The 25,517-nt window shown below is 43.1% G+C and overlaps 1 protein-coding gene across 1 annotated transcript in view; it reads left to right on the top strand.

The window, feature by feature from the left end:
* The first annotated feature begins 610 nt into the window (after positions 1–610).
* Positions 611–25,517, top strand: part of sntg1 (syntrophin, gamma 1) — a 226,029-nt gene continuing 201,122 nt past the window's right edge. The window contains exons 1-2 of the mRNA XM_041190296.1: positions 611–667; positions 19,402–19,440. Of these exons, the coding sequence (XP_041046230.1) occupies positions 641–667; positions 19,402–19,440 (66 nt within the window). The 5' untranslated portion in view covers positions 611–640. The remainder of the gene's footprint in view (positions 668–19,401; positions 19,441–25,517) is intronic.

The following is a 25,517-nucleotide window of genomic DNA, read 5'->3' as shown; positions in this document are numbered from 1 at the left end:
TCTGTAAAATGGCTAAAAGGTGAAGGATAATTAGTGCATTTTACTACATGTTTACTGCCTATGAAAATTCTTCAATATGACTGGCTGTTTAGTTGTTGGATGCCTAGAGATCCCATTGACTTGGTACTAGATTCAAATTAATAAAGGGAAAGGTGAAAACTACCCTCCAGAAATCATTAGATCTTTTGGACAATTTTCTTTGAGTTTAGCTGTGATCGCGTTGCTTTGCTGCTGATTGCAAAATCTGAGCCATTGTATATTCCAGTGTTGGATCATGTACACATTTTGTCCATCAAGTTACGATTGTTAGATGTACTGATCAGCCATGCTGCAATAGAAAAAGGAAGTTCTAATACTTAAGACACTTGCTCATGCTCTTCTAGATCAATGCATGACCTAATTTAAAGTCAGTTCTTTTTCTGCTAATTGGAAATAAATTTCAATCTTCATTTTTATTTTGTAAAGCTGAATGTCAATGCATTGAGGGATAGAATATGCAAACAACTTTACATAATTTGCAGCATTCATCCATAATGCAAGCCTTCTCGTTCACTATCGTTTAGTTAAATGTGCTCTGATTAGGCTGATGCCTTTCTGTCCCTGTGTTTTACAGGCAGCATTTTTCTTTGTGCTGTAGCACATGGATTTCAGGACTGGGACTGAGGAGGTAGGTGCAGTTCTGGCTATCACCTTGCATGTTGGAATAAGACGAATCATGAAAACTGCTTTGCATGCTCTTTGAGAATAGATGTTTGCATGGCAAAATTTATCTTGCAATATATTCCAAATGCTGCTTCCAGTGAATGCATTGGGAATGCAACAATGCTGCAAATTGGTTCAATGTCTTAAGCTTTTGGATGCTTAATAAAAGTTCCATTAATTCAACAGGTGAAAAAATGTGAACTATTTCTCTGTAATGACTTCACATCAAGGGCAATGCAAATGATGAAGAAAACTATTGGAACTGTTGTAAATAAGACAGTTTTTCTAGACTTTGAGTGGATTCCAGGAAAAACTGCTTAAATGGCCCAAAAATCACAAAGAAGGTCATGGAAGGTTTGCAATTTGTATTATAATTACAGTACTCTTTTAGGGATGCTTTATTGAGAGTAGTGCACACAAATGCTCTTTTTCAAAAGAATGTAATGGCATCTTCAAGTCACTTGAAGGGGCAAATAGGGCCTTAGTTTAATGTCTCATCCAAAAAAAAAACACTTCCCATAGTATAGCTTTACCTCAGTACTGTACTGGAGTGTCAGCATAGATTTTGTGCTCAAGTCCCTGGAGTGGGCTTGAACCCACAACTCTCTGACACGGGTAAGAATTCTATCAAATTAAGTCATCTTACAGGGTCGAAGGTGTAAGCAGTGAAAGCAAATAAGGGCACGTTGAACATTAGCAATGGTAGAGCTTCATTCTTGAAGGCAAGGAATATGAAATGTAGCTGCAGTTTGTTGTCTTGGAGACTTGTGACAATGTGGTATTAGTCTGCAAGAGAAAGATTGCCAGTCTGAAATAGGTTTAGAACACTAAATTAGTATTGTTCTTCTAATATCCTGACGAACATTCCTTCCTTAATCGACACCACTATAAACAGATTGACAGATTATTCATCCCATGTATAGTTTCTTGAACCTTGCTGTGCACAAATGCTATTGCATTTTCCTACATAATAGTGTGCATCAAAAATAATGAATTTGTTGTAACATTTGTAGTGACATTCTGAGAATATGAGAAAGTGATAGACAATGCAAGTTTGTTTTTCCCTTGTAAAGCAGCAATGTAGGTTAATGTTAAGATGACAGGAGGAAACTACTTAATCAGAATCCATTTTAGATGAAATGGGACAGTGTGAATCAACTCTCAAAATTAAGATACTGATGGGTTGAATTTAAGTTTTGACATGAAATCAGAACAAACCCTATGGAAATTCCAGACACCAAATTGCTTAAAGGGAGTAACTGATGCCAGTGAACTAGAAGAAGTATCTACAGCAGGCTCAAATTTTGACACTTTTGTTGTATCTGGATTTGAATATTCAAATGCCCTCCTTGCTAACCTCCCATGCTGCATCTAATCTAAAACTCCTTCATCCGCATCATATCCAGCACTATCTCACTCATCTATCCTGTTCTTGTAGGCTTTGGTCCTGTAGGGATTTGGACTCTGTAATAAATCCCAAAGTAAGAAAATTCTTGTTGAGGAATGACCATATTGGGAAAAGGGACAATCACTGATTTAGAATGCAAACAAACAGGGTTTATTGAACAATAAAAAGTGATACTTAACATTTCACTAGTCGAGGCATGGTACAATACACAAGTTCAATGCATGTCAGTTTGTTCTCCCGTGGATCCCGAGTTCTTGGTTCATTGAACCTAGTCTCTTAACTCAAGATGTCCTTTGAGATTTTAGCTTACAAATTCCTTTGCAGCTTTAAGACTTCAACTCTAGTGGATCTTTTCCAACTCTCAGCTTCCAGCGCACCTTACCTGCTGAAGCTACACACTTCACAGCTGCCTGTTAAGTGTTCTCTCTCTCTCATTCTCCCTCTCCCTCTGGTGGAAATAGCTTTCTAACAAAGACTATGGCTTTCCCAAAATGATTAAGACTGTACTTTACTACTAATTCTCTCAAGCTAGACTTTAACTGACTGAATGATTCTTTAGCAGTTAAGTGGTTATACATTTTCTATTCGTGCTCTTAAGGCAATTACTTGAATGTTGACAATCCTGCCAATATTGGATCCACTGATCTCTAATACTTGATTCTTTACAACAATCCTCAGCCCTGTGACAGTTACTTTTGCCACTAATTAAGCCTAATACTGGAGCCAGCACCTCGAAGTGATGGGCCTAGAAAAGTTAAGAAATTCTGATCACAAGTGGTTACAAGGGTGAACAAATTTTGTCACTTTATAATCTGAAAATATATTCACTTTCACTGAATAATGTGTAAGGTTGTCTTTCAGTTTCATTGACAGGCTTCGTAAGTCCTCCCACTGCATTGCCCACCCCACCAGCACTTCAGCGCATGTGGCCAGACCACGAGTGATTCTGGAAGGAGAAGTGCATGGGTGGCAAGGCCTTTCGGAGTCTCATGCAAGCACTCTCCCACACATGGGGGGAGGTGGTGGTATAGTGGCATTGCCACTGGACTGGTAATACCAAGACCCAACATAATGCTCTGGAACCTGCATTCAAACCCCACAAAGGCAGTTGGTCAAGTTTGAATTCAATAAAATCTGGAATTAAAAGTCCAATGATGACTGTGAAACCATTGTTAATTGTCGTAAAGGAAACCCATCTGGTTCACTAATGTCCTTTAGGGAAGAAAATCTGCTGTCCTTACCTGGTCTGGCCTGTGGTTGACTCTTAAAATATTCTCTGAACTAGGGATGGGTAATAAATGCTGGCCCAGTCAGTGATGTCCACATCCCATGAATTAATAAATAAAATTCTAAAGTATGTAGAGCCTTCATCTATCACCCTTATCTTAATGTCCCAAGCATTTTTAATGCTGCCTGGTGGGGTTCTTTTTCAGTTGTCCATCTGAGCTGACCTGCATCTCTTCTCACTCATTCATTGCCCTCCAATGTAGCACTTGTACCCGTCCAACACGAGGCTCTGCTCACTTTTGAATTTGACAACCATGAAGTATATTGTTAACTCCCCTGACCTTTCCCCTCCCCCAGTCGCCCATGTCCTTTCCCCATCAATGTCGGCCCCCCAACATCCCCTTTCATTGCCCCACTGTCACCTCCCAACCCGAACCCTTGACATTCCAGGATGTCCAGATGCATGTTTCCTATCTTCCTGAGAATCCCACCTCCAAGCACATTGACCTACCTGACGCCCTCCTTCCCAACTTGAGGGTCTGTGTCTGCCTCCAAGCCATCACCAACCACCGCTGCTGTCCCTTCTAACGTTACTGATGTACCCTTACCCTCCCACCTTCCCAGCTCTCTTTGCCTTCTCTCATACTCACCATTCCCTCCTACCATGCCCACCCTCAATTCCCTCCCCAGGAGGCAGTCACTGACTCGACAGGCCCCTCCCTTGCATGTTCACTGGGACAACAGCCCCTTACTCCCTGCTCCACCCTTACTCCCTCCTCTGCCCATACTCCCTGCTTCCCCCGGACACCTTCCGCTCCCTGGACACCTTCCATCTCCGAACTCCCTCGTTACCCAGACACGTTCCCTCTCTGAATTCCCTCCTCCCCTAGACACCTTCCCCGCTCCAAACTCCCTCCCTTAAACCTTCCCCCCACTTAAACTTACATCCCCACTTGCTGCATATTGCCCCTTTACATCCTCTTCCTCCAAACTCCCTCCTCCCTCTTCCCAACCTCACATCCCCCCAACACCTTTGTCCCCCACTCCGGATTTTCATCTTCGAGGCGGGAATCGTGAATCGATTCCATGATCCCGTATCTGTCCTGGTAGTTCCTGCCCGTTGTATTTTCATTCTGTGGAGGTGGGGGCACACTAGAGGTGGGCCCATGACTGCACAAAGCACACACAAGCTGACAGTGGAGGTGAGCAAATGCTGAGGAGTGCAGGTTAGAAGGCTGCCTCTGCCCACTAGGAGTTCTGTCCAGTTTCCAACATGGTTGTTAGGCTGCCTAATCCTCAACGTCATTTCTCCTCCCCTCCCATGCCCCATCCTTGCTCCCATACATCTTCCATACACCCCATGTACCTTCCAAGCCCCCATGCATTCTCCATACCCGCTCTTCCAGTGTTCACTAGGTACAGAACCAATGAAACCTATAACAAAATGATAAGTCTTTGTGAAATATTTATGAAATCATCAAAATAATCAAACACATATCCAAAGTCCCTTGAAAAAAATTGCTCCTCTCACAAGTTCATAAAACTGTTAATCAAACAGCCATTCATACACCCTTTGAAAAAAGAATTAGTCCTCTTAACACCACTTAAACCTGGTCAAATAAACAAACAGGTATCGGAAAATTAATTCAAGGAAAGATAAAGTAATTACAGACTCATAAAACTGTCAATCAAACCAAGATTAAAGTTCCCTTCATAGCCTTTTTCTTTTTATTCATTCATGGGAAGTGGGCATGCTGGCTAGGCCAGGTTTTATTGTCCATCCCTAATTGCCCTTATTCAGAGGGCATTTAAGAGTCAACCACATTGCTGTGGGTTTGGGGCCACATGTAGGCCAGATTAGGTAAGGCAGCAGATTTCTTTCCCTAAAGGACATTAGTGTATGTACCAACCACTACAGAATTGAATCCATTAGTGGGTTTGGAATTCAGTCAAGCATTTGTAATGGGATTTCATTGCACAGCTGCTGAGTGTCTTGGGCTACTGGAAGATATAGACGGGATGGTGAAATGGTCAGATAAGTGGCAAATGGAATTTAACCGTGAAAAGTGTGAGGTGATACACTTTGAAAGGAGTAATTTGACAAGGAAATATTCAATGAACGGCATGACACTAGGAAGTTCTGAGGAACAAAGGGACTTTGGAGTGTATGTCCTTAGATCTCTGAAGGCGGAGGGGCATGTTAGTGCGGTGGTGAAAAAGGCATATGGGACACTTGTCTTTATCAATCAAGGCATAGATTACAAAAGTAGGGAGGTCATGTTGGAGTTGTATAGAACCTTGGTGAGGCCACACTGAAGTACTGTGTGCATTTCTGGTTGCCACATTATAGGAAGGATGTGATAGATTGATGTTAGATTGTTAGATTGATGAATTTTTATTAACCAAAAGCACTAACAGACATGTTTTCGGTCACAGATCAATCATGATCTTTTTGAAATGTGGCAAAACAGGCTCAAGAAGCTAATTTGCCTACTCCTGTTCCAATACTCCTATCATTAACATTTCTAGCTTGTCAAATCATACACTTATTTCTGTTCAGCTTGGGGACGATTTTTCGCTTGTTGGGTGGGCTCAGCGGGGCCAGGCAGGGGTCAGACTGCGATGTCATGCTGGTGGGCCAATTAAGACTCTGTCACATGAGCAAGGACCTGTTATTAATTAAATTTAAAAATTTTGATTTCATTTTTATTTGCTGTCTATAGATGAGGCTTTCTAAAAAATGCAAAGACCGTAAGATTGGATGGGCAACGAAAAATTTCTCTCAGTTAACTTTTTCATGGCCTTAATAGGCCTTTTAATTGTCGGCAGGCATGCTGCTGATTCCGGCGCGCGCCCGCTGACAGGAATATCGCGCGAGTGTGCGATGACGTCGGGATGCTCACCCGACATCATCACGTGTTATTTTACGCTTGGTCAGGTCGGGTGCGCGCCTGCCCACCAAGCTAAAAATGCTCCCCCATTTGTGCAGTTGTGTGTGTGCAATAGCTTTGGTGGACAATTGCAGAGATGTGCTTGGCTCTGGTGCTACAGTTATGATGAAGTGGCTGAGCTATAATTGGCTTGGCATGTCATGGCAAGGCATTGTTAATGCAGGCAAAATTGTGGACAGACTCCCAACAGATATTCTACAATCAGTGCTTGACAAGGAGGAATGCAGATCAGTCTCCACGGACCAGATTTCTATCTTTGTTGTGGGAATCAGGAGTTGGGAGATTTCCTGATGTTCCAATGCTACCTCCTACCCGGTAGTGCCCAAGGCAGAGATGAAGGCAGGGTGATGCTGAAGTGGCCAGGCTAAAAAGCCCACTTCTGTTTGCCAAGATATTGGCCTAGTTCTGAGATTAATGTGAGGCCCCCTTAATCCTCACCCCCTACCCCCTTACCCTCTCACCCACCTTTAACCTCCATATCCCTTCATCCTTCCACCCTACCATCAGCCCCGCGCCCCCATATTCCCCTCAATCCATAGCCTCCTCACCAACCCGCCATATCCTACATGCCTTTCCTCAACCCCCTTAGCCCCCAAAATCCTTTCATCCATTATCCACTCTGAACAGACAAAACAAGCCTTATAATAACATTTGGGTGTCTTGGAAAAGCTCTGTCAAGATAAAGATGCACACATTCCCCTTGACAGCGATGTCAACAAACCATGCTGAGCAGAATCCGTCCATGAACTGGGTTGTTCCCAAGCATTCATAATGACATGCCACTGAACAACTTTATAAATAACTATATGAACAACCGTATAAACAAACCTACAACACAGAATTCATTATAACCTTTAAACAGAAGCGCAGCTATCTGTCAAAGCGTTTAAACAGCCAAAAAGATGGCTGAGCTGAACTTCAAGGGAAAAAATATGCAATGGGGAAATTTCACACAACCAGGTCTGGATTTCAATAGTATACAATGCAGAATGGAACTTTATCCAGAGGATAACGTACTCTGATGCATCTGAAGACTTTTCCACTTTCGCAGTGCTGTCCCTTTTCTTTAAAGCTTGCCAGTTGTCAGAACTAACAACCTTGCAACCACATTATTAATGGTTTCTCTTTCTAAAACAAAGCACTATGATCAATCACTATAGTAAGAACAGACATGACTAATGCAACAACATTTGATTATGAGTGATGTAGGCAACACCTATTGTACTTATCTTTCATACAGTTCCAACCACCAAACTATGGATTATCCAGGGTTCACAGTACCTCAGTGCTGGTGTGATTCATGTTGCCTCCAAAGTGCACAATTCCCCATCAAAATTGCAGAAGTTCAGAAATGCCCACTTCTCCAATGATACGACAACATGGGGAAAGTTTTGTACAGGCTCCTGATCTTCCCCCTTATCCTGCACTGATGAAAATCACCAATGCTGGGAATAGGGGTGGGAATCACGGATTTCAGTCCCACCCGCCATTTTTAAAGCCTATCCAACACACTTCTGCCCTGCATCAGGACGAGAACATTTAAGCCCAAGATCTACCAGATAACCTGTTTTATCCAAGATTTTAAAATCCCTGCTCTATTCACAATGCTATGTATTGTAGACAGACCTGTGCCATATATTTGGATTCACCCCTGTCAGTGAATTCAAAATTTATATTCTGTTCAGCATCTGTGATATAAGATTGCAAAATGTTATTGATGTTATACTGAACCTGCATTTAATACATTCTGATGATATTTTTCTATCTGTTATTAATTCCTTTATTTTAAACTTTTCATTTTTGTTGCTATTACCTGTCTGTCCCTGCAGTGCAATCTCTCAATGATACCCTTTCTTAATGCTTTGCTTCACCTTTTTGGAGTAGGGGGCCAAATCATCATATATTTTCTACGATTTAGATAAAATTGTTGCCAGTGCTGAAAATCTGAAATAAAAATGAAAAAACAGGAAATGGGGTTTTGACAAAGACTCTCTCTCCATTTTGCTTATGAATTTGCCTTATATTAATGTACTCCTAATTGTTTCCTTTTTGATATTCTATCATTTACCCTGATGACTATTATTTTGAGAATTCTTTGTTTTAGGGTTGGGGGTGAGGTGGTGTCTCTTTTCAATTCTGCGCATACAAATAATCACTTATTTCTGAGATCTTTCCATTTTCACCCCGCAGTTCAGAGTGGTGTGCGATGATTTTAGGGGAAGCTTACTGGCATGACTAGGCTCAGGCAAAGACTAGACAAGTGAATGGGAATGGTAATTTTTTTCATTAATATTGGAGGTATTACCAAAAAATGTCAGCTGGAGCTCATAAGAATGAGGTGAACTTAATGTGTTGCCAGTTTAACAATTACAAAGATTAATATTGCAAAATAATGAACATTGCTTTTGGAAAAAAAAAGCTTTAAAGTAAGATTTTGGTGTATGTATTTAGTTGAGAAATACATTTAAGCCCTTGTGTTGGAGAGTTGTTTGTTATGTATCATAACCTGCTTAAAGCTGTACATTTAGCTCAGAAGTTGTTCATAAAAGAAAAGGTCTGCCCTATGCGTCACAGTCCAATGTTTAGAAACTTCCTGACTACACAGTATGTTGAAGTAACTGAACTCAGGGAAGCCTGGTCTGATCAGTGAATGCCAGATCATTATTAAGCACAGCCAAAATCTTACATTCTGAGTGGTAAAAAAAATTGTTGGCGCAAAATACTTTGGATTACATGCAGTCTGTGAAACACATTTATTCACAATAGCTTATTTTTGTTAAAATTACTTCCACATTTTAAACTCCAATGGGCGTGGTGGATGCACATATTCATGTTACTCACCTTCCATATTAGTTTGGCTCAGTTAGCAGCACTCTTACCTTGGTAGTTAGGGGTTCCAGACCCACTATGAGCTTTAATTGCTGCAATTGTACAGGGCCTTGGTGAGACCACACCTGGAATATTGTGTGCAGTTTTGGTCTCCTTATCTGAGGAAGCATGTACTTGCTATGGAGGAACTGCAGCGAAGGTTTACCCGACTGATTTCTGGGATGGCGGGACTAACATATGAGGAGAGATTGAGTCGATTAGGAATATATTCACTAGAGTTCAGAAGAATGAGGGTGATCTCATAGAAACCTATAACATTCTAACAGGACTAGACAGGGTAGATGCAGGAAGGATGTTCCCGATGGTGGGGGAGTCCAGAACCAGGGGTCCCAGTCTGAGGATATGGGGTAGACCATTTAGGAGAAATTTCTTTACCCAGAGACTGGTAAGCCTGTGGAATTCGTTACCACAGAAAAGTAGTTGAGACCAAAACATTGTATTTTTTCAAGAAGGAGTTAGATATAGCTCTTGGGGTGAAAGGGATCAAAGGGTATGGGGAAAAAGCGAGAGCAGGCTATTGAGTTGGAGGATTAGCCATGATCATAATGAATGGTGGAGCAGGCTCGAAGGGCCTACTGCTGCTCCTAGTTTCTATGTTTCTATGTTTAACATGTAATCAAGGCTGAAACTTCAGTGTAGCACCAAAGAGAGTATTATTGGTGAGGCCATGTTTTGATTAAGATGGGGGAGGTGATGCTGTAGTGGTATTGTTACTGGGCTAGTAATCCAGAAATCCAGGGTAATGGGTTCAAATCCCGCCACAGCAGGTGGTGGAATTTGAATTCAATAAAAATCTGGAATTAAAAGTCTAATGATGACAATGAAACCATTGTCAATTATTGTAAAAACCCATCTGGTTCACTAACGTCTTTTAGGGAAGGAAATCTGCTGACCTTACATGGTCTGGCCGACATGTGACTCCAGTCCCACAGCAATATGGCTGCCTCTTAGATACCCTCTGAACAAGAGCAATTAGGGATGGGAAACAAATGCTGGCCTAGCCAGCGATGCCCACATCCCATGAATGAATAAAGAAAAAATGGCTCTGATTTGGTAGTCAGTGGTGAAGTGATACATTCACTGCTAAATTTGAAGAAAGCTGCCCATAAGGATCTAACAATATTCGTGGAGTAGGTTTCATCTTTCTTGAAATTAATTTGAATCAAAGGAATCTCTGGGCAGCTAGCAGCTATGATAACCATCAAGCAGGGTAAGAAGCCAATAAGATTTAAGAATTCACACAGACAACAAACACAAAAGTTAAAAGCACTAATTACCCTTCACTTTTGAATATAATTTTATGGAGATAAAAATAAATATTGGGACATACACCTGGGATTAATGTAGAATCGTCAATGCCATAAATTAAAAAATAATTTTAAAAATTTAGCACCATGGAGAAAATTGACAATCCGGAATATTAGATTAGTTTTATTCAGGGCTAGAGATTTTGCTCTGGAGTAATTATCTGTTAAAACCACTTATCCCTCTCAACAAATTGCAACTTTTTCAATTTTTTTTAGTGAGACTATTGGAAAAAAGTGGGGGTTCTCATCAGTTCATTGATTTCTACGAAGAATAGAATCACTGGCGTCAGCTTCTAGATTTCCAAGCTCAACTGCTCATATGTGGATTCCAGAAGTTGCTGTAAGTTTCGGAGGTGTAATGATAGCACATGCCAACAGTTTCGCTATCATTGCTACTGCAAAATCCGGGTCATTAAGCTACGGTTTGCCAGCCTGCTCAAATGGAGGGAAGAGAATGTATGGTAGTAGGCTGATGACCAGCATTCCTCCCTCCACCAACACCAACAAAAGCAGATTCTATCGTGATTAATTCTTTAGCTGTTTATGGGATATCTTTGTGCACAGAATTGCTGCTATTTTCACTCACATGCAACAGTGACTGCACATCAGAAGTGATCCATTGATTTTAAGGTACTTTTCGATGCCCTGAGGATCTTAAGATAACATGTAAATAAAAATTATTTATTTCTTTGTCTATTGCTCTAGATATTTCCATCTATCTGCTTTCATTTTATAGCTCAATGATTGAACTTTAATTTCCCTCTCACCACTTTCCCATATTGCCTGTTTTATCCAACTGCTTGTGGCTTGCATCTAAGTTCCTTGATATAAGCTGCTTACATATGAGTTCCTTGGTGTTTCATTTCCATCTTGCCAACTGCATCTGCACTTGATCAAGCTATGTTTTTTAATTCTTTCACAGGATGTGAGCGTTGCTGACTAGGCCAGCTTATATTGCCCATTCCTAATTGTCCTTGAGAAGGTGGTGGTGAGCCACCTTCTTGAACCGCTGCAGTCCATGTAGTGTAGGTACATCCATAGTGCTGTTAGGGAGTGAGTTCCAGAATTTTGTCCCAGTGACAGTGAAGGAACGGAGATATATTTCCAAGTCAGGATGGTGAGTGGCTTGGAGGGGAACTTGCAGGTGGTGGTGTTCCCATGCCTTTCCATTTCACCAGCTTCCTTTGTAGTTTATTTCTCTAGCTTGTTGATTTAACTTCTTGCTCATGCTTCTACAGCTCATCACTTCCTTTGCTAAACCCCTTCAATATCTTGCTCTCTTGAACACATCCTTTTCATTCTATTGGTTTCTGTTTCATTTCATTTTCTATTTTTCCTTAATATTCCCGTCCTCTCCTTTTCCAACTTTTATCATTGTTTGTCAAACTCATCAATGGTTATCACAAGAAAAATATCTGAAGTTTAATTTTGTGGAACTTACCTTTATTGCCCAACAGTCAGAGTGAATTAGACCTGCACATGACTCCTCCAGCACAATGATTTTTTTTCATGAAACATGGATAAAAATTCCCTGGAAGGAATGGAATTTTGAATCTAGAAGTGAAAAATCATCATAGGTCCCAAGTAAAATAAAGAAATTAATGTGTTATAGGAATGTAGGGTGGAATTTTCTATGCCCACTGGCGTCAGGTGTGATTGATGGCGTGAGCAATATGGCGCAATCGGTTTTACAACGCCGGAAAACCAGTTTGCGATTGTCCACTCAGCCTGCCAATGGTGGGCTGCATTTCCCATCATTGGACATCGGGAGCCTTATTGTAATACATCAGCATATCGTTATCAGGCCAGCCCACTGGAATCATCCCCCCCAGCTGGATCGTCCTTCCACATCAGCGGGAAATCACATGAAGTGTCTCACAACAGCACATAAACGGCATGCACTTGGTGGCCTGCATTTTGAGGGGAACTCGGAGGTGAGTGCACAGCAACGTTGTGCAGCGCTCACCAGGGTCACCTGTTGGACCTCAAGTTTCAGGGGTGTTGGAGGGTTGGGGCTAAGGTTAGCCCTGGCGTTTAGGTGAAGGGGACGAGTGGGGGCAAGGGCAGCCCTGCCGTTGAGGCGACTGGTTGCGATTGCGGGGAGCGGGATGGGGGGGAAGGTCAGCCCTGCCACTGAATATGGCGCATAAGCATTCGGAGTTGGGGGGTTGGGTGGGCAAGGGAAGTGGCTAAGCATTAGGGAAACTTGTGTAAATTGACTATTCCTCTGCAGCTGAGACAGTTCAGGCGCAGCAACATTGATATGATTGGAGTCGGGCTCCGAGCTTATCTGCCCACTCAAGCAATGCAGAGACACCAACGTGCCACCAAGTGCTCCAGAGCATTCCCCCCACCCCCTCACCATCAACCCCCTAGGCACAGATGGCAAATTCATGAGCATTTTAGTGGACTGCAGAGCAGTTGGATGACTGCACATGTCGTACAATCTCCTTGCTAAAGCTGGTCATGTAGCAGTCACTGCTGGAGGCGCTCACAGCTCCTTGCAACATCAGCATCCCAGCTTGGACCAGCCTCCCTCATGGTTCAAGCTAACAGGGCAGCCACGCAATGCGCTAATCCAATTAGTGGCCAGCATTCTCTGAGATGTGTTAAGGGGCCGCCACACTTAACCAGGAGAGGTTCTTAGTACCCATGCTAACCACATCTCTCTCTCTCTCTCTTTCATCAGCAGGAGTACAACATCAGGACCATGGAGCCTGGTGAACTAGCTGTATGCCTGATGGCCTACAGAGTGCAAAGATGACGGAGGAGAGAGCGACTGAGGCTCCTGGCTGTGCAGAGGCAGGAGCAGCAACCTCACGAAGAAGGGGTGTCTGGAGATCCCGCACATGCCACCCAAGAGCCACGACGAGCCGTCACAGGCCGACGCCTAGTGACACTCATCTATAGATGCCACCTTTCATTCCTGCAAAAGACCAAGAACCTGTGTCACTGAACATTGTGCATGTCTAGGGATCTGGGCAGTCACATCTGCCAGCTACTGCAGGGTTTGGTGCCACAGGGATATGGAGGGCATCCACTACCAGAGGCCGTGAAAGTGACCGTGGCACTCAATTTCTACACCAATGGCTCCTTTCAGGCACAGGTGACCTCTGTGGGATATCACAAGCCTCCATCCACAAATGCATCCATGAGGTCATGGATGCCATCTTTGCGAGGGCACACAACTTTGTGCATTTCACCAGGATGCAAGAGCAATTAGATTCTCTCAGATCTTGGGTTTCTCACATGTTCAGGGTGTGATTGACTGCACTCATGTAGTGCTCAGATCTCCATCACAACACATGATGAACTACATCAACTATAAGGGGTTCCACTTGCTGAATGTGCAGCTGGCGTGCGACAACCAGAAATGCGTCTTGCAGATGTGCGCAGGATTTCCAGGGAGTGTGCACGACGCCTACGTCCTGAATCGGTCACAGATCCTTGGGGTCTTCCAGATTTAGGGATGGCTCCTCAGGGATAAGAGCTACCCACAGAGGCCATGGCTGATGACACCCGTGCGGCGGCCTCAGACTGCAGCAGAGCGAAGGTATAACACGCTGCAGCTCGCAACTTGGTGGAGCAAACCATCGGGATGCTGAAGATGAGGTTATGGTGCCTGGATCAGTCTGGTGGAGCCTTGCAATACAGTCCACAGAGGGTGTCACGCATCGTTGTCATCTGCTGCGTCCTTTACAAGCTGGCGCTCCAACGGGAGACAAGCCGGCTGAGGAGGAGATGGAAGAGCTGCATATCTCCTCCGATGAGGAGGACATTGATAGGGATGAGGGTGAGGAGGTCCTCAGAGGTAATGATGATGGGGATGAGTCCCTCGCATGGCCAGATGAGGCAGGCCAGCTCAGGAGGCCTTCATAGCTGCTAGATTTGTGGAGGATTATGACGACCTGCAGTGAGGTGATCCCATAGATCCTCACATTGCATCTATGATGGTTTGACTCCAGTCTGGCTTATGGTAACACGAATACGCTCTGTGAGAATGGTCCTGTCATGGAGACGCAGCCTTTGCCCGAATAGTTGCTCGATTGCAGAGGATGATGATGATATTCAGTGAAGACACTCCATAGACCTTCACAAACCCTCTGAGAATGTCTGGCCAAGGGCAGCTCACCAGCGCTCTGTGATCCGGGTCATATCATGGAGATGCAGCCATGAAACTTTAGAAGCATCTGATCCTTTGTCTGCCTTCATCACCTGAGCCCTTCAGGAGCTCAGCATCACTGGTCACTGGTGATGCTGAAGAGATAGGGGCCAGCCCCACCTTAAAGGTGCTGAGAGCACACAGGGAGAATGAGAGAACTCTGTGATGCCTGCCCACTACATTCTGGCAGCAATGACAAGCACCATCGAGGTGCAGGCATCAGTAATGTGTCCAGGGAGTGTGAAGCTGGACCATCACTGTGGTCTGAAGGCTGCACAAAGCACAGGAAAGAGGCCCTGGGCTGAGACACCTGTTTTATCTTGTGCAGAAAGGTTTCACATCTGAGTGACAAGTAAACTACTCAGCAGAACAAGGAGCCATAGGCAGGGAGACATTCTTGTGAGTTTATTGACAATAGTGGACAGTATTTACAAGTGATCAACACCCATTCCCATGTTGTGCAACTAATTCTCCTTAACGTTCCTAACCCTGCCACTATGTCTTGATGCTCTCTGGCCATCCACAGCAGAGATGGAGGCAGCCTGCTGACTGTGATGCCCTGTCTGTGATGACCTTGGTGGTCATCCTCTGGAGGGTTAAGACTTGGAGGGCCCCGGCCTGCTTTTGGGGTCCTGCTGTGTGACTGTGGCGCCCTCCTTGGCCTGTGGAGCTGGAGCTGCTGAGGTCACAGGAAGAACAGAGTTGGATGGGCCGGACACTTGCAGAGTCACCTGGATGTATGGGCCCGGAATATGCAAATGCTGATCCTCCTCCCTGTGATGCCCAGAGGCCCCAGGCTGACTCCTTGAGGAGAAGGGTTAGCTGGAGCGAGATCGAGCTGCCCGGCACCCCTGTCATGTAGACACTGTTGGAGGCCAGTATGGTATCAGTGATAGAATTGAGCCTGCACAGCAGTGCAGGAGCAAAATCCTGGACCAAGATCTCCATGGCTGCTGCCATCCTACTAGTGTTGACCTTGGTGCATTGGCATGCCGCTGCTATCACTTCAGAGTGAAGCCGTCAGACTCCTCCATCGTGCCTTGCAACCTGAGGAGTGCAGCAGACATCCCTTCCTGATGTTCCCAAGTTTGCCTTTGCAGCTCCAGCAACTGAGACTTGACCGAGTCCAGAGGCTTGTCATCTGACTCAGACTCAGCAAATTTCCAGCCTCCAGCAGTCCTCCGAGTGCCAGAAACCTGGGAAGTCCCTGTCACCACCTGCTGTGAATCAGACAGTGCGATGTGCTCACAAGATTGTGATCACAGGTCTGTTCTAAAGCTAGGTCCCACCAAGGTCTCTGCGCTGGTGGTGGGTGAGCACTGTGATGGGACTTCAAAGAGGGTGCCTCCAGATTCCTCTCCAAAGGTTTCTTTGGGCTTGATTGGAAGCTCTGGGTTGTGGACATTGTCGGCTGTTTGGCATATGTGCCTGTGAAAGCAAGGGGAGATAATTAGTGCATAGCAGTGGCCTGTGAAACAGGACACATCACTCACAGCATTGTTGTTTGATGGATGTTGCACTGCTGGGTCCTCACTTAGTGGAGCACCGCCAACCTCACCATCAGCACAGGAATGGTCCAGATCATAGCCGGCCAGCTGGATTGCTCTGTTTTCAAAGCCTTTGAGGACATTGATTTTGGGCATTTTGCCTCCAGTCAGTGACACCTCTCTTTGTTGTGTGCCAGCTTGTTCCGCATGGATAGAGGTGGAGAGAGTGTAAGCAGGATGTTTGCCGAGCTAGATGATAAATGTGCCTGGTCTGTGTGGGTGGTGAGTGGTCCCTTGGATGGGATGAGTACAATGACAATGAGTGTGAGAGGGTGAATGGTGATGTCCCTTTAATCGGCAGTGAGTGAGGGCCCTGTGGATATGTGATGGGTTTGTGATTATGTGAATTGAGAGTGATGAGAAGAGTGACTTACCCTGGCGGAACGGATGAGGTAATTCATCCTCTTGCGGCACTGGTTGGCTGTCCTCTTTTGAAGTACGTTGGCACTGACTGCCATCACTTCCCAAGCTGGGTTAGTGATATTGCTGCCCATCTTGTGGCCAGATCGGGGGTACAGGACATCCCGGCAGGCCTCCACGGTATCCAAAAGGTGCTTGAGGGACAGGTCACTGAACCTGGGGGCTGTTTCAGGGCAATATCTTCCATGCAGCAGTGGTGGGCTGGAAGCACTGAGATGTGTGCTTGCGGCTGGATTTTAAATGTGGCACCCGTCGTGATGTAGTGGCAGAGTAATGGCGGATGGGCAAATGAGAGCCTGCGCGCCATCAAAATGGCTTGTTTCCTGGGAGTGCATAAATAATATGGTGGCTTTGGGATGATATGGCATCGCGGCTGGCAGGTAAAATGTCATTTTACCCGCCCGCTACCACACTTCGTGCAAATCTGGGATGATTCTGCCCATAAACGTAGGAAAATAGTGGGCCATTCAGCCAATTAAGTATGTTCCACTATTCAATTAGATTATGGTTGATCTGTATCTTAACTCCATTTATCCATTTTGGTTTTGAACTCCCTAATACCCTTGCCTAAGAAAGATATATCAATTTCAGTTTTAAATTTATCAGTTGTTTTAGGGTCAGAACTTCACTACTGAGGCAGTAGCTTGAGTCGATAAGCTAAACTTGTTTTAACAGGACAAAAACAAAAATTGATGGAAAAACTCAGCAGGTCTGACAGCATCTGTGGAGAAGAGTGCCTTCCTCTTCACAGATGCTGTCAGACCTGCTGAGTTTTTCCATCAATTTTTGTAATTGTTTCAGATTTCCAGCATCTGTAGTATTTTGCTTTTATCTTGGTTTAACGGGCCCTGTTAAATCCAATTTCCCCCCCTGGGATGGTGTTCATCTTCTTGAGTGTTGATGGAGCTACACTCACCCAGGCAAGTGGGGAGTATTCCATCACATTCCTGGCTCATATCTTGTAGATGGTGGACAGGCTTTGGGGAGTCAGGAGGTGAGTTATTCGCTGCAGAATTCCCAGCCTCTGACCTGCTCTTGTAGCCACAGTATTTATATGGCTAGTCCAGTTCGGTTTCTGGTCAATGGTAACCCCCTAAGATGTTGATGATGATGGATTCAATGATAATATTGCCATTGAATGTCAAGGAGAGATGGTTAGATTCTCTCTTGTTGGTCATTGCCTGGACCTTGTGTGGTGCGAACCACATACCACATATCAACCCAAGCCTGAATGGTATCCAGGTCTTGCTGCTTATCGACATGGACTGCTTCAGGATCTGAGAAGTTTCAAAGATACTGAGCATTGTGTAATCATCAGCGAGCAATCCCATCTCTGACCTTCTGAAGGAGGAAAGGTCATTGTTGAAGCAGCTATAGATGGTGGGGTCCAGGAAACTACCCTTAAGGATTCCTACAGTGATGTTGTGAGGCTGAGATGATTGACCTCCAGCAACTACAACCATCTTCCTTTGTACTAATTATGACTCCAATCAGTGGAGCATTTACCCCCCAACTCCCCTCCACCCTTTCGATTCCCCTTGACTTCAATTTTATTAGGAGTTCTTGATCCTTGGTCAAATGAGGCCTTAATTTCAAGGGCTGTCACTTTCACCTTGTATCTTGGGTTCAGATCTTTTGTCCATGTTTGGACCAAGGCTATAATGAGTTCAGGGGCCAAGTGGCACTGGCAAAACCTAAACTGAAGATTGATGAGCAGGTTATTTTTCTGTAAATGCTGCTGAATAGGCCTGTCAATGACACCCTCTATCATTTTGCTGATGTTTTTTTGAGAAGGCCTTGTTTGTTACGGCCTGGTTAGTGAGCTTCTAAAGAAAAATTGAGCAGGTTTCTAATGGATAAATTTAAAGAATCAGATAGAAGTTATCCCACCCATTGAAGTGGAACTAATTCAAAAATTGAACAGCTTTGGGAGAGTATCATTTCAATACAATTATTTTGATGGGGCGGTAATTGGCCAGGTTGGATTTGTCATACACTTTGTGGGCAGGACATAACTGGGCAATTTTCCACCTTGTTGGGTAGATGCCAGTGTTGTAGCTGCACTGGAACAGCTTGGCTGGGGACGCACTAAGTTCTGGAGCATAGGTCTTCAATTATTTGGTTCGCTGACGTGTGGATTATGAAATCCATTTTCATGCAGAAGTTCATTTTTATCAAAACATATTTAATAATTGTTTCCAAATTCAATGATATCTTGGTGGTCATAGAAGTGTCACCAGGGCTCGTGGAAATGATCAATCCAAAAATGTAAGTTGTCATGCGTCTAGTCAAGCAATGCCACGTTTTAACAGAATGTATCATATTCAGTAACATTCCTTCAAAATAATAATTCTTCAACAGGAAGAAATTTAAACAGGAAGAAAGCCAAACTGCAATAGAATATTAAAATGCATCATCTCTGATTGTGCTTGATACAGAATGTTAGCACATTTATTGTTCTATAAAAAGCAAATAAAAAATAGAATCACTTTTTCCAGAAATGATTACATTTTAGTAAGCTGCCTGGGGATTGTCTCAGTTTTTAGCATTATTGGAAGATTTTTTCTTCCTCTGTTTTCCTTTGCAAAAAATCCTTAATACTCCTTAGAAGGAATATTGCCTTTGCCTGCATTTTCTATTATTAACGCAAAGCTAAACATCAGCATAAAGCATTTAATGCCACTTTATGCATGGGGCATGTTTTCCAATTCTTTTTAATGCGAATAATGTCAATTCCAATGACGAACTGCTGGAAAAAGGGAAATAAACTTTTTTTTTCTTTTCTCAGCTACTCCCTGATATCTGCACCAAGACAGAAGTGAAATTGGTAACAACTTTATTTCAGAAGTCTGCTTATTTTTTGTTAAAGCTTTATTAGTGAGTTTTTAAGGAATAATTGAGCAGGTGGACAATTTATTCTAATGGACAAATTTATATGATCAGATAGAAATTATTCCACCCATTGAAATGGAGTTAATTTAAAAACTGTGAACAGCTTTGGCAGAGTATCAATTCAATGTGATATTTTCCCCATACAATTATTACTTTAACTAGTTCTGTGTTGCCAATGGATTGAGAAGACTGGAGGCTAATAACCACCCCACCAACCACCATTTGAACTTTAAACACTCTATTTCAGTGGGCTCATTGGTACTTAATCAATGGAGTAGTGCTGATTAAAGGATGCTTTAAACAGAATTAACTTTTTAAAAGCTCCAGTGTGCCACTCAGATATTTCATTTTCCTTCATGCAAAATGAAAATAATGTCCCAAGCTTTGGACCTTAAATGAATCATTGGAAGAGCAGAAGAGGCCAGACATAATCAAATACTTAATTAAATATAGCCTGAATTACATAAGGCTGTACTCCCAGTGCTGTTCCCATTGCAGAGTCTTGTCGGCTGTGAATGCAGGTCACAGAATGAGCCTTATAGTTTTAAGTAACCTTTTTTCGATGCCTATGCTGACCAGCGATACGGTGCAGGGGTAGATTTTCACAAGATGTATGCTTTAAAATTCAATATGAATTACAGAAATGTATGCTATATTCTTTAAAAGATTAATTGTAATTTTCCCTTTGGTTCTGATTTCAATATTCAAAAGATTGATTTCACATATTAAAGTAAATACTTTTATTCTTATATCATGGATCTAAAAAATAGCCCTTCAAAATCCAGAAATGTCCTTACACTGAATCGAGATTTACAATTCATTGCCCTACTTAATTTCCTACAGCCCATGGCTGCCATTTGACTGGTTAGTGGCAGCTATACATCTTCAGGGTTGCAAATGAACATTATTGTCCTGATTGGTCAGGTTTCTTTCGCTTTGGCTAATGGAGTCTTACTGGATGAACTCACATGATAAATGTAATATTTGACATTTACTTTATATGCCCCTAAAGTTGAGGGATGTTAGTCCTTGAGAATGGAACATATTTCAGTTCAAGCTCTAAAGTCAGTGTCAAGCCCTACCAGGTGACATATATGGCACAGTTAAATGCCAATTAAAGTTCCTTTGAGTCTGTCCCGACAATGTCCTTGAGCCCCAACTACAGAAGAATATTCTTACAACACGCGTTTCTCACTTTTTCACACCGACCATCCTTAATCCTGACTGAGTGAATTTACCAATCAATACCTATATTAGAAACAGTATTGTGATGTAACTCTTTTGAGTACAAACCCGTTTCCATCTGTTTCAGATGAAGTTACATTGTTTCATAGTTTACCAGTGTGAGATTTGAACTCTTGATCTTGGGGTTACAAACCCAGTACTATAACCACTTGGCTATTTAGGCCAAGCCCAGTATTGTGATGTAGTCCCTTGTTGTCCACTAGGAGCTAGATTAAGACTTCCCAACATCATTTTACACAGGACCCATACACCAGACAAAGAAAACTTGCATTTTTGAATCTGAATTGAACTTAAGCCCAGGTTGCAGAGGTAAAAGGCCAATGTCTTACCCACTACACAGCTGTTCAATATTACCAAAATCAAAGGTAAGATTAACACTCTAGTTTCTAAAAATAGAAAACAACATCCATAGATTTTGTGCAAAAGACATCGACATGAAAAGGTAAGTCTGGGCTGGAATTTCCAGCCCCAGCCACTGTCAGGATCATCCAGTTGCACCAAAAATCAATGGACTTTTGGCTGGCATGGGCAACTGAACTCATATCACTCCCTTTACACAACATTTGCCCAACATCAAAATTACCCCTTGCAAATCGAAACTAAGTGCAATCTTCAAACGAATCATAGTTAGAGGGAAGTGGATAATGAGGCCGAGACATGCAGATGTAATTCAATCCCCATTTTAAACTCTGTCCTTTTCCCCATATAATAATTTGATTTTATATTATTATTTAACACGAAATAGAAATACTTGCATGTTGAGAAATAGAAAAGAAGAGTTGTTGGAGAATAGGTGTTTCTTTATAATATAGGCTAGGGAGCTGGAAAATGAAAGCCATCATTTGCAAGAGGATTTAATTACAGGGTTACAGGGTTGCATAGGTAATTTCCATTATAAATGCAGTATAAGAATTTATAATGGCAAAATCTTGAAAGATGGTTTATGCATTAGAGGTTAGAGGAAAATATTGCATTATAAAACATGAATTTAATACTATAAAGGATTATGTCATCAATGGCCACTGCAATATGTGATGGGAAATTTAATTTGGTTGCAGGAACATAATTAATTAGTCATTGCTTTATTCCTTTTTTAAACAATCGATTGAAAGTTAATGTTCATTGTCACAACACAAACCATTAAAAGAGGTTATTCATTAGGGAAGGCAGATTCTCCCAGATTATGCTGTTTAACAATGTTTAGTCAGCAAGCATTGTTTATTTCTAATTGCCTCAGCTATTGTGTCTCAGGAGTAATTCTCATGTCTATTTTAAATCGATTGGATCTATTAATCCATTAAAACAAAACAAGAAGAAGACTGGAAGACTTGGGTATTTCCTGTTCATTTAACTTTTCTAAAGCAAAATATCAATCCATATTCTGAAACTTATACTTCACTGCCTTAGTTGAATAAGAAACTGAACTGCTAATTTTCCACATTTGTGGAACTTGACAATGGAGAGTTTTTTTTTATTATTGTGTTTCTTTTTGGTATGGAAATGATTGGTTAGTGGTGTTTTTGTTTTGTTCTAATCAACATCTTCCTTCAGGTTGTCATAGCTTTCTTGTGTCTCCTCCCCACCATCTTGCAGTGGGAGATATTTTTTTCTGCTCGGAATCACAAATATTGAGTCAAATCATTGGTTGTCCAAATCCCATTAATTATTTTGGCCAGCAAATTGCGACTGATGACAAGATAGAATGTATAACAAGTACAGGCAGATTAGGCTGTGGCCATGCAGATAACAGACTTAGAAAGCACACAATTCAACAAGCAGCAATTTTAACATTGCTTGTTGTGCACATAGAATATGAATGAACTGAAAAGTGATCATTACCTTTACAAGAACCAAGAGGATTTTCAACCTCCTCCCAAAATAAGCCTGCTAACTGTATGGGGAGGAGCAAACCATTTTTGGGTTTGGGCCTGAATTGAATGTAGCTAATGAGCTGCGGGCATCAAGCAGGCACTGTGCTGCAGCTCACTGGTGGGAGGGCACAAAATCTTTCATCTCCTATACCTAGCTGTGTGTCAGGTAAGGCCAAGGGGTGAGCGGGAACCAAATTCAAGGGGAATGTTGGCAGTGGGCAGCATTACTGTTGTGGAACCAGTGTTGCCCCAAAATATTCCAGGGCTTTTTGTGGAGTAGTTATCAGTGGTCCCTTTAAGAACATGCTGTTCATTTATTTACAATTGCACCTCAAAGTTGTATCAGGCGGGCTTTGGGTGGCAATGGAGCAACAGAGGTGATAACACTACTTCCCCACCCCTGATTTCCAATGACCAGTTGCTCATTTTACAGGTGAGAAGCAGGCAGCTGGCATTTGAAAATCAGCCCTCCTTTCTTGGTCTTTATTCTTTGTTCTGTCAGATCTGATCCAAATGTTCAGCCATATAAGTTACAATATTGCTTCCATGATTAATACTCTATGCTACCTACATATACAATTATAGAATACAAGGGTTTGATTTTACAAGGGACATGCTGCTCACGCCCATCCCTTCCTCCCACCCCCGGAAGGAAAGTTGGTTCCAAACTGACTGGCTTTAAAAAAGGCTACCCTGCAGCAATAACACAACCTGATTGGCTGGCAGCTCCAGCAGTTCCAGCAGTGCCAGAACTCAATAGTAGGTGCTGCTGGGCCTGCAGAGAGGACCACAGCGGTTGAAGCTGGAGCCTAGATCTGCAAGGTGCCGGGCTTTAAGGGTGGAGAGGGATTGGGCATCCTAGGGAAGGGAGCAAGGTGGCGGTAGGGCAGGTTTTGGAGGGCAGGCTGGGAGGCACAAAATGGGTAATATTTTGGGGGTGCCCCTGTTGTACACCGGGCACCACCTAAATGATGTCGCCCTTTCCTGCCTGCTTTTTCACCAACTTGGTAAAAAAATAACATTTCCACTCTTTCCCAGGGCCACTGCCAAGCGTAATTTGGCAGTGGAGGCAGATTTACAGCCTTCAGTGGGCAACAGTTGGCCACTTAAAGCCCTCAATAGGTCTAAGGATGGGAGCAGGCAAGTGGGTTTACCCACCCCCCCGCTTTATGGGGACCAGGTTGGGAGTGGGCGGGAATGTGGTGGTCTGTCAACCCGACATTTTGTGCAACTGAACCATTTCTTCTTATCCCACTCTTCTGCTAACTCTCTGGGGTGAATTTATCAGGTGGCAAATGTACCTTCGCCATTTCTGGAAGCCCAGAATGAATTGCCTGTCAGGCAGTTAACTGTTTGCCATCAGAGTTCCCGGCCTTTGGGGGTAAAGATCCCACCTCCAATGACTGCCGGCCAATCAGAGGGCCAGTAGCTTTTCAGTCCCAGCAACACAAAGGGAGCAGTGGCCACCACTGGTACTGTAGTAGGCCGGAGACCAGGAGAAGCATTGGAAGTCCAAAGAAAAGGTAAATGTGGTGGGCTCCCCAAGGCCAGTTAGGCATGGCCCAGCAAGGGGGAAGGGATGGTTAGTGGGGAGGAAGGGCAAGTGGTCAGTGGGGGAGGGAGGAGGGGTGGCTTTCAGTGGGGTTGACCCTTGCCAATGGCAGGTTCCTCCATGGAGCACAGGAAGCCCCCCACCCCCACCCCACCCTCGGCCTGTATGCCACCTCCCCCTTCCTTTGCTGGGAGAATACCAGCACTGGCGGGCTGAGGCCCTCAAGTGGCCCTTAACTAGCCATTTAAGGGCCTCAGCTGGCCTAAGGACAGGAAGGCTGACCTCAAAGTTCCCCACAGCGACTTACATGGGGGAGTTGGGAAGGCGATGGGATCTCTATTACGCGCTTTCCAATTAAATGCCCTCTACAGTCCTCCACCCCCAGCCTCCCAACCCACTCCTGGGAGATATTAAATTATGCCTTCTCTGTCATTTCCCCCATAACTAGCTGAATATCTTTTAAAATAATTGATTTCTTTACAAAAGATTTTGCTTTAATGGCATGGAAAATGATTGTCAGAGCCTCCAGCATTTCTTCCTGAGCTTCTTCACTCGGAGTCCTTAGATACAACCTGGTAGTTCCCAATGATTTATCTACCTTAGGTTTTATTTAATAAGTTACTTAATATGCTTTTTGTCTCCACTAATTGTTCTACTTCTGGTATTGTACAATCTCAATATCTGTGAAAGCAAAGCAAGAAATGTATTTACTATCTCTGTTATTCCCTTACTCTCCAATACAAGCTTGCTTTTTCATCTCTAATAGGGCCTATCCTTACTTTGACTACCCTTTTATTAATGATTTGGCAAAAAATACATCATTCTTATTTACTTCTTTGATTTTACTAATTTTCCATTATATTCTCTCACATTCCTTCTAATTTCCCTTTATTACTTTCCTCAATATTCTTCACAATTGCGTTGGCCTTCTTTATTTTCTGGTATGCCAATGTAAAACATCTCATTTTTTTACTTTGAAATTTGAGTTAGTGTTGTGGAACTCAGTACCGGCACAATCTGTTTTTTTCTCACTGGACAAATCTCGATTTGTACTCTTTCCATATCCCGTTTACATATATCTATGGTTCTATTTGTCAGTTTCCTCTTACATTTAATCTGGACAAAATTCCTTTTGCATTTCATTATAATTTCCTTTTTTCAAGTCACAGAATCACACAGTGCAGAAGAGGCCCTTTGGCCCGTCGAGTCTGCACCGACGCATGAGAAACACCTGACCTACCTGCCTAATCCCATTTACCAGCACTTGGCCCATAGCCTTGAATGCTATGATGTGCCAAGTGCTCATCCAGGTACTTTTTAAAGGATGTGAGGCAAGCCGCCTCT

This window comes from Carcharodon carcharias, chromosome 6, assembly GCF_017639515.1.
Source record: "Carcharodon carcharias isolate sCarCar2 chromosome 6, sCarCar2.pri, whole genome shotgun sequence".
NCBI classification, from domain to species: Eukaryota; Metazoa; Chordata; class Chondrichthyes; order Lamniformes; family Lamnidae; genus Carcharodon; species Carcharodon carcharias.
Note: the sequence above shows the minus strand (reverse complement) of the source record. Positions and strands in the feature narration are given on the sequence as shown.